At 39.6% G+C, this 16,501-nt stretch overlaps 1 protein-coding gene across 2 annotated transcripts; it reads left to right on the top strand.

The window, feature by feature from the left end:
- Positions 1 to 22: 22 nt before the first annotated feature.
- LOC116377092 (seizure protein 6 homolog) lies at positions 23 to 14,084 on the top strand. 2 transcript variants are annotated; one of them, XM_031838639.1, is made up of 5 exons: positions 23 to 1,608; positions 5,479 to 5,673; positions 11,332 to 11,367; positions 11,630 to 11,738; positions 13,159 to 14,084. In XM_031838639.1, the coding sequence occupies exons 1-5, from the start codon at positions 1,569 to 1,571 to the stop codon at positions 13,274 to 13,276; spliced, it is 498 nt and encodes a 165-aa protein (XP_031694499.1). In that variant the 5' UTR covers positions 23 to 1,568; the 3' UTR covers positions 13,277 to 14,084. The 2 variants fall into 2 exon arrangements, with proteins under 2 accessions (XP_031694499.1, XP_031694498.1); XM_031838638.1 differs by lacking the exon at positions 23 to 1,608 and having other exon boundaries at positions 3,043 to 5,673.
- Positions 14,085 to 16,501: the final 2,417 nt, after the last annotated feature.

Raw genomic sequence — 16,501 nt, 5'->3', positions numbered from 1 at the left:
AAAAAAACGAGTAGGAATGTAAAGTTTATATGTGTTGTAGTAAATGTAAATAGCTCTTTTAAGATAAAAAGTAAGTGTGAAGATCTTCCCAATTACCCCTTAAATTCAACAGCGAAAGGCTTTTTACTTTGATGACAGCTTTGCACTCATCTCATCCTCATGAGGTAGTCACCTGGAATTACCCCCTCCACAATAATGATGCCCATAATTATGGCACACAAACGGGGATTAGCTCATAATGCCTAGAGCTGTTGTCAAAGCAAAAATATGTCTACTTACCAATGATTGTTATGTAAGTATTGCAAATATAGTATAGTTTATTGTTTTAATGTATTCACTTACTGCAAATGTTTCATTATGGCCCTGGCGTCTTGGGCGATGGGATCACAAGTGGACAGTGATAAATACAAGTGTAAGCACATTGTGATCTGATCACCTGGACCACTTGCTCAGGTGGTCTGGGACAGATTTTTCCACATATCTTTTATAGTGTAAATGCTTTAAAGTCCTGATGCCTCCCCAAATCCGTCACCAAAGCTTCGGCTCTCTCCTTTTGTTCCTCCTTTTTCTGATCTCCAGTTGTTTCTCAAACAGCGTACACTGTTGTAGCTGAGGGTTAGGAGTTTGTGCATATACTTATAAAGGTAATAAAATAAATAAACAGAGGCGCTGTAGTCTGAATGAAGACAGCAAACTCTTTATTTCTCCAACATCGTCAACAGCAACATACATTATTACAGCTACACTCTTTCTGTTCTCATCCTTCATAATAAACAGACATAGACACTGCATCACTGCTTACCAGAGGGAACTTAAATTCACTCAGAGCCATTTGCTAAGAGGCAACTCAACAGAATAACTTTGTCCATGACGCCATGAGAATGTGGAAAATCGCTTAGAGATATATTACGAGTGCGTTAAACATCTTAGGCAATTCATATTTCTTCTTTTAATGTCCAGCAGACTAGGCACAGGAAGTGTATTGCTGTTTCCCGCCGCTAGAAACAACAATGCATGGTCGGTGCAAATGTAAATTATGTACATGCTTATTTGCATATAGAGAGGGGAAGTGAAATCTGATCACAAGTGGTCACTAGAGACGCATGTGGAGACACATGATGATGCTGGCTGTGAACAAGCCCTTTATGTTTTATTATAACGTATTCTCAGTTGATTCTGTCTTGTACACCTTAATAATGCTCAACCTGTTTGCTCATACATTGTACATCTTTACCTCTGTAATCCTTTATCACTAGTAACAGTGTTACAGACCTGCTGCATTGGTAAACATGAGTGTAAAGTGTACAGTTTGCTGATGTTTAGTTAAAGTAACATCTCTCTGTCGAGGGGAGACAAAGAAAGACAGAAACTGTTGGTTGACAATAACCAACCCTCTTTCCCTATCTGTCCATCCAGTGTTGTCTTGCGCTGACCCTGGAAAGGTGGAGAACAGCAGGCGGGTGCTGTCAGGTCCCCATTTCACCGTGGCTTCAACCATCCAGTACATCTGTAACAAGGGCTTCTCTCTGTCTGGAAACAGCCTGCTCACCTGCTTCAACCGAGGGTCCATGGGCCCCAAGTGGAACCAGAAGCTGCCAAGATGCCTGCGTACGTACGAGTTAGTGTTTCTCAGGGCATACGTGGTTAGACCAGAAACTGATTTCAAATGATGAGACACAAATTCTATTTCATTTAGACAGCCGGTGCTTGTCTGGTCTATGCTGCTCACTTTATGAAGTGATTGGCCAGCTGTGTGCAGGTGTGAAAGTATTGCACATCTGACTGCTACAAGATAATATGTTGTGTGCACATGATAGAGAAACTAAAGGTTAAAAGCTGTTTTTACAGCCAGAAATAGGGCCAGAATTTGTACTTCCTCTGGGAATTGACTTTTTATAATCAAGCTGTTTTTTATGCACTATGGCACTTTATTTACATTCAAACTACATGTCTTAATCATTAAAAAAGTGAAATGTCGACTTTGTTTACTTTCTAGACTAATTATGAACTCTGATGTGTTCTAAAAATAGTTTTAGTTGTTAGTAATTAGTTTTTGTATGGGGTAGAAACAGAGAACTTCATTATGGAAATTGTATTTATTTACGAGAAAAATACCCTGCTAAAGGAAAATAAAAGAATGCTGTGGGGTCAGATGATTATGACAATCATGATGAAGAGAAATGTACTTCATATTATCAATCAACGAGCAATTGTTTTCAACCATTGTTGAAAAGTTAGATCAGACCTGGGCATTATACGGCCCCCGGGCCATACCCGGCCCTTTGGCTGTCACCGACCGGCCTGCGGGATGTCAATGTGAAATTAGGAATAAAACGTAAATAAGTGTACATCATGCACGGAATACAGCTGCATTGCTATTTATTGTTGCTGGGTTTTTTTCTCAATGTACGTACGTTAGAACATTCGTGCATGTGTGCGAGCAGCAGCGTCACTGCAACGTGTTGGCGATGCAGAGTGGGCACGGACATCTGAGGCTTTGCTAGCTAAGCTGCAAAAGCAACATGCTCAGAAGATGTTGGTTCTCTTTGGATCGACCTACATATGTGAACAAACATTCTCCGTAATGAAGTTTAACAAATCCAGATCCTCTCTCACTGACGATCACCTGTCAGCTGTCCTTCACAGTTCACCTCACACATTCAACTTGACTTCAGTGCACTCGTTCAAGACCAACACAGACTAGATTTCTCGCACTGAACTGAAAAACAGAAAACGAGGACATTGGACTACAAACAATAGTAATAAAAGTACTAATTTTGCTGAAACATGATCCCTGTCAGTGTTTTACTATTATATATTGATATTACATAATGTATATTTTTTGGATCATTCTTTAACTCCTTTATACACTGTTGTTCAGTTTGGGTAGGTAGGAAAGGTTTGAAAAATTGTAATGTGTAAAGTAACTAAAGCTGCCAGACAAAAGTAGTGGAGTAAAAAGTGCAATATTTCTCTCTGAGATGTAGTGGAGTGGAAGTACAAAGTTGAATAAAATAGAAACACTCAAGTAAAGTACCTTGAATTTGTACTTAAGTATATAACTAAATATATTTTCTTAAGTAAACATACAATTTACTGCTTTTTATAAAGAGGTAGAATAACAGTGAGCAGGTATGAGTTCAGTCTATTGGTCTGGCCCTCAACAACAGTCCCTCAGTGTTTCTCATGTGGCCCCTTGGGAAAAATAATTGCCCACCCCTGCTATAGGCTAACTTCTTACTCTTCCATCTTTTGATTAAATTGTTTTTTCTGGATTAGTTTAGAGGCTGTTATGTTACAAAGACCATCACACATTGGGCGACTCACTGGGTTAAGAGGGTTGTCTGGTAACCGCAAGGTCAACGGTTCGATCCTTGACTAGGACGTGTCATGTGTCCCTGAGTAAGACACTGAAACCCTAACAGCTCCCCGGGCGCCTGTCATTGGCAGATCACCCATTCCTATATACAGGGATGGGTCAAATGCAGTGACAACTTTCCCCTTTAAGTATAATAAATTTAATAAAAAGAAATAAATAAAAGAAATTAAATTCTTCCCATAGGCATACATTCAAAATCATATTTGCGGTCAAAATGTTTGGAGCTCAAGCCCCAACGATGGAGGAACCTTCCAGTCGTGGAAGAAAATCGCCATGTTTGTAAATTGTTGGTATACTTAACAACTTAACCTCCTTTTATCACATAGTTTTACCTCCTTAAAGAGCTTCTATCATCAAGAGAAGTTAATTAGCCTGGTTTTTAATTCATTTTCGTGTCCCATGATGGCCTGAATCTGTTAGCCTTAAAACTGAAAAGAATGAAGCAATAAAACTGAAGTTTAAAAATATTGATGATTAGCACAAAATATGAGCTATTAAAAATATGCTCAATGTTTTCATGCAAGACAAAAAGTTTTTTAATATTACTAGACATATTTCTTATGTATCAAGTAAGGCTTCTGTAATTACTTTATCTTAATTAATGATTGTGGTGGATATGTTTTCTGTCTTTTTGTGAATTTAACATACACCAGCTGACCTTAGTTCCTTGACTTCCTGCTACTCCTTTGTTTCTGATTCAGCTGGCAAGCTAAAAGTGCGTCAGCCTGATTAAAATATAACTTCCTCTTCATCTTCAACAGCCTTGAAGGCATTAACCTCATTGCATGAATGTCTCATACTCTGCCTCACCTACTTTCTAGGTTGAGACATATGGTTTGATGGCACTGACTAATAATTAATTTAACCGGACAACGGAAATTACTTTGGAGAAGATAAGCCAGTCCATTGTTATGCATGAGATGGAGATCATGAACAAAAGACAATTATGTCAAAAAAGTGCAAAATTGTACTGCCAAAAATTATTCAGGATCAAACAACTGCAGAGAAGGATGTGTCATAATGTGACCGTGGAACTGTGTCTCACACATATTTTCATTCCTAATGCAATTTTCCTTCAACTTACCTACTTTGAGACTCAAGTACACGTGACAGTGTGTCATTTTCTTCCATGCTAATCACTGTTGCAGTTTTTGCAATGTTTTGACTTCTAAGTGTCTTGGGTTACAACTGACATCTCAGTCAAAGAATGAAGTTGTTTCAACATCATCATTTCAACGTACAGTCAGGACCTTCTACAGACCGAAGCTAATTCATACTATTTAGTCAATTTCATGTTTAGAAGTATTTTGACCTGCAAATCAGCCAAGTCATTCTTAGTTTATTCAGGTCAGAACCGACAGTTTGAAAGGTCTCAGTGTTCTTGTCAGATTGTCTAACAGCACTTGAAACCCCTTTCAGATGGCAGATGCTATGACCCTGATTTTTTGTAACTTTTTTTAAGAGACAATCACAGAGCTTGAGGTGAGAAGGTGTGTAAGTCGGCACACATACAATCAGTACAGTTTCTGCCCTTGATATCAATATAACTAGTTTAACTAAGAGGGGAGTTTTAGCAATTCCTTCTTTTTTCAGTCTTTGTGTAACCTCCCACAAATATAATTTGTGCACGTTTCATTGAAATATTTAGATTTTTTTCCAGTCACATTTTCTACAATAAATTTGGAGTGGAAATTTGGATAAGTGTTTTCAAGCAAAGATATACAACCTTAGTGTTTGAAATGATTACTGAATATAATTTCACAAGATCAACATTTTCTTGACCCGTATTTGAGCGCATAGTCATCCTCTGGAGAGTGCTAACGTCCTCAGCAGATTCCATGGCAGTCTGCCTGTTGGACTTTGACAGTTCTTGTACAGAAGTGCCATTTATTAGCTTGCTAGAGATGCTATTAAAGAAAGTCATTCTCTGCAGACCATGATTTTTTCCTACCTAAATTGATGGCAGTGTAGACAGTCAGGCCATCCTCCACTGGCCCCACTGATTATTGTTTAGAAATATCAATAGTGATTATCATTTCTGGTTCCAATGCACATTTCCTACACGGTCAATCTGAAGTGTTTCTCCCCTTTAACTCAAGCTGAGATGTTCGAGCCCTGCGGTCACCCAGGAACACCGACCTATGGGATCCCCAGCTCCAACAAGCTCCACTTCCAGGCTGGAGAGACTCTCCACTACTCCTGTCTGACCGGCCACCTGCTGCTGGGTGAGCCTTTTCTCCACTGTGTCCCTGGACACCCATCCCAGTGGAGTGGGCTGCCACCTGTCTGCAAAGGTAAGGAACTGCAGTCTAATGTCTGCAGTTGTCAGGTCAACTTCAGTTGTATATAATGTCAAAGTGTCTTCACTAAAGCTTCTTAAACTACCTGATCTAATTTAAGTCCATTGAAAATATGACAATCTATGAAATCCTATACAACCATTTTTGGCTTAAAAGGAGGTAACCTGAAACCTTAATAATACAGATAGGTGGTTAATGATGGTTCAGGCCCCTTAAACCCCTCCATAACATATCAACTCCATTTCAGCATTTATAAATATTTACCTAAAATTCAAATCCTTATGGCCTTTCTTTGCAACAATAGTGCTCATGCAAACTAAAATACATTTTGTTTTTCACTTTTGAAGTGAAAACTTCATTCATTAATATGGTTGTATTGATTCACTCATTCATTTCAGTATAATTAGAAAATGAAAATGAAACGCATGTCTAGTCTGTTACAGCATTATTTTGAATTTGAGCAGATTACCGGTGTGAGCTGTTAAATGTATGATCAGATTAACCTGCGAGGCGGTTCTGTGGCTCTTGGCTGGTTGGCTGCTTTGGTCTGGACTGAATGTGTTCAGAATGAACATTTCACCTTTATATGCGTTGGTAGTGTCTTTGTCCTCAGCTGTCCCCTCGCCCTGCCAATTGCACTCAGAATGTTGATGCACAGCAGTGCACGTCATGGTGTCAACTTTTTACAACAGCCCATTTATTTAATTTCATTTATTTATCAAGGGTTCTCCTCGCTTCCTTATACTTATACCAGTGGCGGGCCGTGCATTTTATACCTGGGCCTTCAGTGCTGTCCTACTATAGTTGAACCTCCTCCTAATAACCTCATTATGACGCCACAGCTACGGCTATTTGTTTCTAGGGGTGTAACAATACACGACCCCAGCAGCACACAAGCTACAAACTCTCCCCGCAGCGTTTAGCTGTTCCCTACTGATTCAAACAGGGCTAAAGCAATCGCCACACAATCCCCATTTCTCCAGACCATAATTATTGCTTTGTAAAAGAAAACAAAACCCCAAACAGAGAATCAAATATCCGACCCTAACCCCGCGCATGATAATGGATAACGGACAATGCATATAGTCAAAATCAATGTAATTAACACAATGACAAGAACAAACTCACAAGAACCAGTAACATATATTTATATAACAACAAAGCATGACAAATCAATCCAGCAAAACTGTGGTGCTAAAACACGGATTCCGCCACACACTGAAGAACACGGGCCATTCAAATATTATTCACATCAGAGGGAACAATATTAACCATATCATAAAAACGACACGATAGACAAATGAACACAGTAGTAACGCTACTGCAGATGTAAAAACACAAAGGCACTTCACTTACCAAAGCTGCTGTTCACTTAAACACAAAGTCCATCCTCCTTTCTTTGTTAATAAAGAGTTTAATAACGCGGTTGTACAGAACATCGGTGCGGCCAGAGGTCCTCCTGCGAACGTGTTCATTGAGTTGTAGATCCACTCTCCAAAAGTTTTCAAAAGCACCGTAGCTTGTAAGTGTCCTGCCGTGTTATAGTGCCTTGTTGCTGCCTTGCTTAGGCAGCAACGTTAACAGTAACGCTCTAACAAGTAACGTTAGAGCGATCAAAGGAACCATAACTGCCTCCAAACAGCTCCAAACACCAAGACGCTCAGTTGCAAATAAAACGCATTCCCAGCCATAAAATGTGCAACGCTTCTCCAACGCTGTCAGCCAGAAATACCGTTGGTACAAATCCCTTTCCATGCTGGGTCAGGGCTGCTAGATGTGGGATTAGCCAACCCTTTGATACGATGTCCAGCTTTTCGTTGTCAGTAACTTCACCACCAAATCCGTTTCTCCTCCTTCAGCCAGTGAGTGTTAAAAAACAAAGCTAGGTAAAAAAAAAAGAATCTACACCAAGCAAAATGCTAAAAATGTCATAACTTACATATCTTTCAACTTGAACCCGTACTACCAATATTAACTCCTGCTAGCTGCTTCAGCATCACAACAGTCACGCTAGCCCACTGATCAATCACGGCGCACGTTAATGCTGAGCTGCACGACATGTTAATGCTGACGTAGTTGTAGGCTACCTAGACAGCTCTGACATGTCAAAGAATACGCCCAACATTTCAAACTAAAAATCTGATTTATTGAACACTATGACAATCAACAATATCGTCCCCATTTACTTTAATCTGCAAAGGCTATCCAGCAGGCCTTGGGCCTCTCTTCTTACCTAGAGACACAGAGGTGAAATCTGATTGGATAAAAGCTCTACTTAAAACAAGCTGCACTGGAAGCAGAGCAACTGAGGAAGACAGTAGCTGTGCAATGAGAAAATAAGCTAATGGGAAAAATTATTATAATACATGTAGTGTATTTATGAAAAAGTATTAAATTATAAAATAGCTATAACTTTGTGATTATGTTTAGGCCAGCAGAGAAGGCTTTGCTGGCCCTGACGGCCCACCACTGACTTATAGTATATATATATATATGTGTGTGTGTATTATATAGCTTCATATATGGCATTAGTCATAACCTTTGGCAGGAACTAGCCATTATCTTGTGCACTTGTTCACACACTGACTCAAAAATTCCATCATACATTACATTCTGGTGTAGGCATTGGAACAGTCAAAAGACAGTTTAAAAAATCAAGAAACTAAGCTAAACCAAGTAGACAGAGCATGTTTCAAAAAAGCAGGATGAACACATCAGTCACAGTCAGAGGCCCAAGAGGAAGAGTGTTTTTATTATTTTCTGAATTTTGTTGTCTTAACAAGTTACAGTGTGCCAAAATTTCAGCAGATTTTAATATTAGAGTAGATAGTTTATGTTTGACTGTTTTGCCTCCAATTCATTAGTTACTATGGAAAGTATGCACCGGGAGAGGTAAGGCACACCCCCCACATGTAATTATTTTTTACAATTTTGATTCCATACCTAGTTTTATGAATTTGCATCTGTTATATATTAGCTTGCAACTTAGCTATCTTGATAGGTGGCTTGCTACATTCTGCCAGATAAAAAATGGTGAATAAATAGTTCACAAGACTACTGGAGGGGTTCTGGGAGTTTGCCCAACCAGTCTACATGTGCTTTGTGGACTTGGAGAAGGCTTTCGACCGGGTCCCTCGGGGGTTCTTGTGGGGGGTGCTGCGGGAGTATGGGGTGCCGGACTTGTTACAACGGGCGATCCGGTCTCTGTACGACTGCAGTAGGAGCTGTGTCCGCATTCTCGGCAATAAGTCAGACATGTTCCGGGTGGGTGTTGGCCTCCGCCAGGGCTGCCCTTTGTCACCAGTCCTGTTCGTGACTTTCACGGACAGGATATCTAGGCACAGCCGGGGGTTGAGAACGTCAGGTTTGGGGGTCTCGGGATCACCTCTCTGCTGTTTGCAGATGATGTGGTCCTGTTAGCCTCCTCGGAACATGACCTCCAGCATTCACTGGTGCGGTTTGCAGCCGAGTGTGAAGCGGCGGGGATGAGAGTTAACGCCTCCAAATCTGAGGCCATGGTGCTCTGCCGGAAACCGGTGGATTGCTCCCTCCAGGTGGGGACGGAGTGCCTACCGCAAGCGAAGGAGTTCAAGTATCTGGGTCTTGTTCACGAGTGAGGGTAAGACGGAGTGGGAGATCGACAGGCGGATCGGTGTGACTGCAGTAGTAAAGCAGGCGCTGCACCGGACCGTCTTGGTGAAGCTCTCAATTTACTGGTCGGTCTACGTTCCGACCCTCACCTATGGTCACGAACTCTGGGTCGTGACCGAAAGGATAAGGTCGCGGCTACAAGCGGCCGAAATGAGTTTCCTCCGTAGGGTGGCCGGGCTCAGCCTTAGAGATAGGGTAAGGAGCTCGGTCATCAGGAGGGAACTTGGAGTTGAGCCGCTACTCCTTCACGTCGAAAGGAGTCAGCTGAGGTGGTTCGGGCATCTAATTAGGATGCCTCCTGGACGCCTCCCACTGGAGGTTTTCCAGGCACATCTAACTGGGAGGAGACCCCGGGGAAGACCCAGAACAAGCTGGAGGGATTATATCTCCCAGCTGGCCTGGGAATGCCTCGGGATCCCCCAGTATGAGCTGGAAAATGTTGCGGGGGAGAGGGAAGTCTGGGTCAGCCTGCTTGGCCTACTGCCACCGCGAGGAAAATGGATGGATGAATGACTTTCCCATTCATGAAGCCCCGTTTCCTCTGATATTACTGTGTTCATTTCCTTTTCCCAGGACTGCCTTATGTAGAGTTTATCTATGATGCCTTCAGTGCTTTTTTAATTGCTCTGAATTGCCATTATGTTTTCTGTTTTGCACTTTAATAAAATTAATGTTTTAACTATTCCTGTAAATTTATACATCAAAATCAAAAATTTGATTTTGTGTGTTAAATCTAAACCACACTATAAGGTGGTTGATAGTCAGCTAACATTAGCTGTATAACTAAATCTTAACTATTTTTTCATGCGTTTCCTTTAAAGACCGTTTTTTGTTTGACACATCCACCACCCTGACCCCTGGCCTTATGTGGGCTTTTGCAGTCTGGTTCATGATTATGTGGATTACATACAAATCTATTTTGTGGGATACCCTAGACCACTATTGTCGGGTGATTTTCACCCATGCGACTGTTTTCACGTGATTTGCATTGTGTTGCTGCTGTCTGAGTTGCGTGGGTCTTTGGGTAGCTTCAGGCTGCTTACTGACGTCATCGAAGGTAGGTGCGTTTCCCTGCTCCCATCCCTGTTTTTTTCAACAGGCAGGTGTTCGGGTGATTTTCCTCCGACGTTAGTGATAGAAAGTAAATAATTTTTCAGGTACATATTATATGGATATTATATTATATTATATTATATATTATATTAAGACTGTGCCTTCACCGGACAAGGCTCACATGTCCAAAAAATGGGTGGACCGAAGAACAAGTCCCCAGCTCCATTTTTTTTTTTTTTATGAAGTTTTCGTTAACGATGCCCTAATTTTTCACTAATTTCAGAGCATTTTTATAGGGTCCCCCCATGATACCTTTTTTTCGTTTTATGAGACTTATAGAGGAAAATAAAAGAAGAGTTCTTCAATTGGCCATGTGTAGTTGTACTTTAATTTTAATATATTTTGATGAGAAGTATTTTTTTATCGGGTATATTATATCAGGTAAAATATACCCGATGTTAGTGATGGTGTTACTATTGTCACTATAGTGTTCTAGGGTTAACTGCACAAAGTACTAATCAATCTACATTTATAGTAGAGTAGCACATGCATGAATCATGAGTTTATAAAAAGAAATCACTTTTTTGTTTGTTTAAATTAAATAAGTATTTGCATGACAATAATTTTATTACACAATATATTTTGTATGTTTACTAAAATTCTTTCCATGTGCTCAAAATGTCCCATTGTGCGCATAGGAATGAGGTACAAATACAACACCATATTCACTAAGTTTACTGAAGAAACCTTTAACTCTTAATTAGAGTTGCATATTTTGGTTCATTATGTCAACAACCCAAGGAGAAGACGTTTGTTGAAATTTCTTTTGTGAAGAAAAAGGTCAGCCAGAATGAGTTGAGCTGATCACTATTTATTTTTTTATGATTTTGTAATTTATTAAGCCCTTTTTTTCCCCCTTGTTTTACATTGCTGCTGAATACCTCTCAGCACATCCGGCGGAGTATGATGAGCACAGATTCGATGGTAAGTTATGCCAAGAAGTTAATTTTACTTAAGTTTTCATGAGCATAGACCATCCTAACAGATATTTGTGCTAACAATATTTCAAGTTTTCACCAAGTATAACAAACAACCTTGATTTAATTTGCTAATGAATTAACTTCTGCTGAGCGTTCCGACATACAAACATGACATACAAATACAGCAGAAGAGTTTGTTCCAAACAAAATGAATGGAAACCATTTTACCTGTCAGTGAGTAAAATGTCCCTTTCTTTCTCCAATAGTGTCTACTGCAGACCTAAGAATGGAGGTGGCCCAAGTAGCATTTGCTGTCTTCATCCCCATCATCCTCCTCCTCATCCTCATCATTGGAATCTACCTCTACTTCTCAAAGTAGGTTGAAATGATCAGTGAAGAAGGGAAAAAATGTTGACATGTTTATAAATGTGGCCTCAGCTACTCACTGATGTAACACAACAAAGCATGATTGTATCAGTTGTCAATTGTATAGTTCCCTTTGTATTACACATCAATTAGGTGCACTGTTTCCAAAGTGAATTAGTTAGTTGCTTATTCTTTAAATGCACAAGTAACAAAACATTTAAAGACATAATACATTCATGGATAGAAAAGGATTGGGCTTGTGAGATAAGAAACTAAAATTGGACAGTGAAAACACAAACAACTGTCCAATAATTAGAAAAAAGTTAACATAACAGACAAAAATAGAAAGAAAACTGTTTTTATGTTCAGTTCAGTTCATATTTATTGTCCCTGGAGGGGATATTTTGTTTACAGTAGAGGGCAAGAACACAGACACAACATACAAGAGGACATAGGCCAATAATACCAACAATCGAATAAATATGAGATACATATAAATGTGAATATTGCTAAGAGGTATGACATAATTGCTAGTACTGCACTCTCATTGTATCCCTGTATGCTATCTAAGTTAGCGATCGGCTGGTGAACATAGTGGAACATTTAGCTGATAAAGAGCCAGATATTTTTCTCACGAGTTGGTGGCGACCAAACCAGAGCTAAAGGAGAGTGAGTATTACAGTGTGAAAAAGCACAACAACAGATTAATGCTAATGATGCTACATGAGTGCACCACAGTAAATAGACCACTGTTTGCTAACATGTTAGCCAAAACAACTAAACAACGCGGCTACATTAACTTGTTGTTGTGAGGTCATTTGCCCCCCTAAATTGTCGCTGATCCTTCATTGTATCATCCACCTTCACAACACAGCTATTACCTATGGCCTACACCTCTCCTTATTAGCACTGGATTTGAGACAATGACTGACTCATTAAACCAGGTGCAGAAGTATGTCAACACAGTTTTAGCAATGTAACACCACATCCCCTCCAAGGAAAAAGGTATTCAGTAAATAGAATGTCCTGAATGGTGAATGTGATCTTTTGGTAACATTAGTTTCTGACCTCTTGGACAAAGAGTGATTGTACAGCTTCTAGCTGAACAAAATTAACTCAAAGAGAAGAAAATACAACTATATTTAGTCAACTGTATTTTAAAAATAGCTGTCATAGGATTAGGATCAAGGATTTCAGTATCCAATGACGAAACATAGAGCGGCGTGTCACCCAAACAGAACATACTGTATGACGCAGAGACAGCAAAAATACTTGAAAACGTATAGTCCATGATTTGTACTTCCATATTAAAGAGGCGTATTCACTTCATGAATGTTGCTACCATTATTCCAGGATTGATAATCCTACATAGGATTATAAAATGTATATTTTTCCTTCTGTCATGAATGTATTCTTTATCTGTACTCAGGGTTCAGAAGAAGTTACTGCAGTCCAACTTACCATATGAAAACATCACTGGAGAATCTATGTTCGACAACTCAGTTTATGAGACAGTGAGTCAACTTTGTTTGCTCATGTGTGTTTGACTGGGCCTGGTGCAGGGTCTTCTGTCTGCTGCATTATTCTACAGGCTTTTTGTCTATCTCCAGTGTTCCCCTGCTCCTCATTGCTTCTCTCTCCCAATACCCATCATCACCGGACCCTTGGTTTGAGACCAAGGAAGGTCTTTCAAGACAAAAAATAAGAGTAGTGGCTAAAATGCCAAACTTGAGGCTTCAAAACCATAGTCCACATACAAATTGGTGACGTTGCGGTGATTACGATCACTTCATATACACAGTCTATGAGTAGAACCCACTTAAAGGCCCTTCATTTCAGTTGTAATTTATTGGTGTGTATTTCTAAATTACAATTAAATTAGCATAGATGAGTTGGCACACATAAGCCAACTCATCTGGAATATCCAGGGGTATATCCAGGGTTCCATCTGGAATATCCAGGGTTCCAGGGCCCTGGATATTACCAACCAGACAGAGTGGGCAATTGCCCCAGGCCAATATGTAGTTAGGGTTTAATAAATAGGGTTGAGTTTAGGGTCCTGCAATATTCTGTGATGTTGTGGCCCTGTCTTGTTGATATTGTCTGGTTCCCTCCTCTCAAAGTCAATGGGTCATTTGAATGAGTTTACCTTAAATCTTCTCAGGTAAATATCAGTGCATGATATTTGACTGAGGATCTCCATAACTCCAACTATTATAATTAGTGCTGGGCAAGTTAACGCATTCATAAATACTACCACTATCACATACTACCTGCATCTTGTGAACCAAATGTTATTGCCCTTTTGTTCATATAGCAGTACTTTTAAAATAAAAGTGTGCAATACACTACTTTTGAATTCATTATTGAACTTTGCCATAACAATGCGATTAATCGCAAAAAATCCATGCGATTAAATATTTTAATCGTTGCCCAGCACTAATTATAATAGCACATTTTTGTATCGATAATTAAGAACTCTTTTTTTAAATGTATTTTTCAAAATACCAATACAGCATTCTACCAATATAATAGTGAATCCCCTTGGACAATATTGTCCAAGGGGATTCAACTATGGGCAAAAACATAGTTAACAAAAAACAGGCAGAGATCAGAAAAACTAGGAACATAAACACTAGGGGAATCGCTGGAACCCTTGACACAGAGGACTCTGACAGACTGGCACAGTGACATGGTAACCCAGGGTTTAAATACACTGGGGAGGAGGAGAAACAGGTGGAGTCAATCAGGGGTGGGGCAGACATGCACAGTGGCGGAACACAAAGGCAGGAAGTGAAGTTATCTGAAATGAGAGGAGAGGCAAGTAACACAAAATAAAACTATAAACACTGACAAATGATAAGGTAAGAAAAACATAACTTAGGAGGCATGATGAGACATGACAAGTCCTGAATCCTGAGACAAGAGAAATAGTTCACATCAAATCCATTGCATGAATTCCAAGTTAAAGTGTCATGGATGTAAAGCAGGGGTGTCAAACTCATTTTCACTCCGGGCCACATCAGCATCATGGTTTCCCTCAAAGGGCCGGTTGTAACTGTAAGACTGTATAACTGTAACTACTCCTAACATATTGTTAAATAACTGTCTCTGCTTTTGATTGTTTATTCAAGTGTAAAAATATTGTACATGTAGTTATATAAATGTAAAATGATATTTAAGCACATTTGTCATTATAGCATAAATCATTTTAATTTAGGGTTAAGAAACCCACATTACTCTATCAAAGATCAAACTTTTAAAGAAAATAAATACAAATATCAAACACAAGTTATTACATTAACTTTGTTCAAAGCTATTTTTGTCACCTCTCTGCCTCACTAATGTCCCGCCCTGCCGTCGTCCCGTGCATGGCAGCTACATCCAAGAGCTCCTCACTGACAGTCAGGTCTGCCTTGAGCCTCTTACAAACATTGATAGATGATGTATCTCGTCTCTTAGCTAGCTGTGTTGTTAGATTGCTGCTAGTTCCTGAACTCGGTCTGCGATGGTGTTTCTTCACAAACTGACATTTGTAAAAGTCTGTATCTGGTCGGAGCTTGTGGAGGCTGAAATCTTCCCCACAGAGAGAAGGCCGGAGAGCACGCTCCACTGTTGTTCTACAGTAGTCGCTACTTAATAAATCTACCATAAACTGGTTTACAATTAAAAAGTATTTAATCCTACTGAAGCTAATACAATTACAGAATGAAGTACACTACTACCAGAATATATAATATATGATCCGCGCGGAAAAGCTATTCACTCGCGACTCAGCCTCGAAACACAGATGTTTCCAGGCTCAGAGCCGAGAAGAAAGAGTGAATTCCTTTCCAGCACTTCCTCTTACAGTTTGAAATCCCCTCCCTTTTGTCCATCTTAATTCCTATTGGCTAATTTCGGTTGCCTCCTCCTGGCGTCAGGCTTCCGAAAACCCTCGCGCGGGTACAACCTGCAAATGTCTGTCTAGAAGTCTGACTTTCCCTTGGCTATTCTTCACAGTTTAATACATTCAATGACTGTCTTTTATGGCTTAACACTTCTATGATAAACATTCTATATAAAGATAAGGATTTGCAACTTTTGGCAAAAACCTTCACAAGTTTCACAAGCAAATATAAAGGTGCTACAAATTCTACTAAGATACACTTCTAACTACAAATCACTTCTAACTACAAATTCTAAAACACTTTTACAATTATGAATCTTCTAATTATGTATTCCAAAACACTTCTAATTATGGTTTCTTAATTATGAATCATTAAACACTTCTATTATAATTTCTTAAAACACACTTCTAAACCCAAATTTCGTACAGTACCGTCATGTATGTAAGACATAGTTCAGATACACGCCAATACCTTTGCTGCTGACTGTCGTCTCCCCTGTTAAGGAGTTCTGTCTGGGGGTGAGAGACGTGTACCATCAAATGAAGACTGACTCAATAAACAGATTTATGAATCAATGACATCAGGGATCTGTCAACCTGGAAGGTGGCTGGCTTCCTTAGACAAAAAAGAGAAAAAGGCAGCTACTCGTCACTATTATGCTGCGTTCACACCAAACGCAACGCAAATATTTCGAGTGACTAGATTACATACAAACATTTTTTTACATTTTTTACATTTTGGGTTCATACACCTGTAGTAAACCAGCAGACATGTGGCTTGCTAGATACGGTGAACACAGCTCGATGAAATTATTCGATCTTCAATGATGTTATGAACCCAGACAAGACTTTGATTAGTTTCCCGGCATATGTGGGACTTCCA

Source organism: Anarrhichthys ocellatus, unplaced genomic scaffold (assembly GCF_004355925.1).
Source record: "Anarrhichthys ocellatus isolate YVR2014 unplaced genomic scaffold, GSC_Weel_1.0 scaffold890, whole genome shotgun sequence".
Lineage (NCBI taxonomy): Eukaryota > Metazoa > Chordata > Actinopteri > Perciformes > Anarhichadidae > Anarrhichthys > Anarrhichthys ocellatus.
This window is presented reverse-complemented; position numbering and strand designations above follow the sequence as displayed.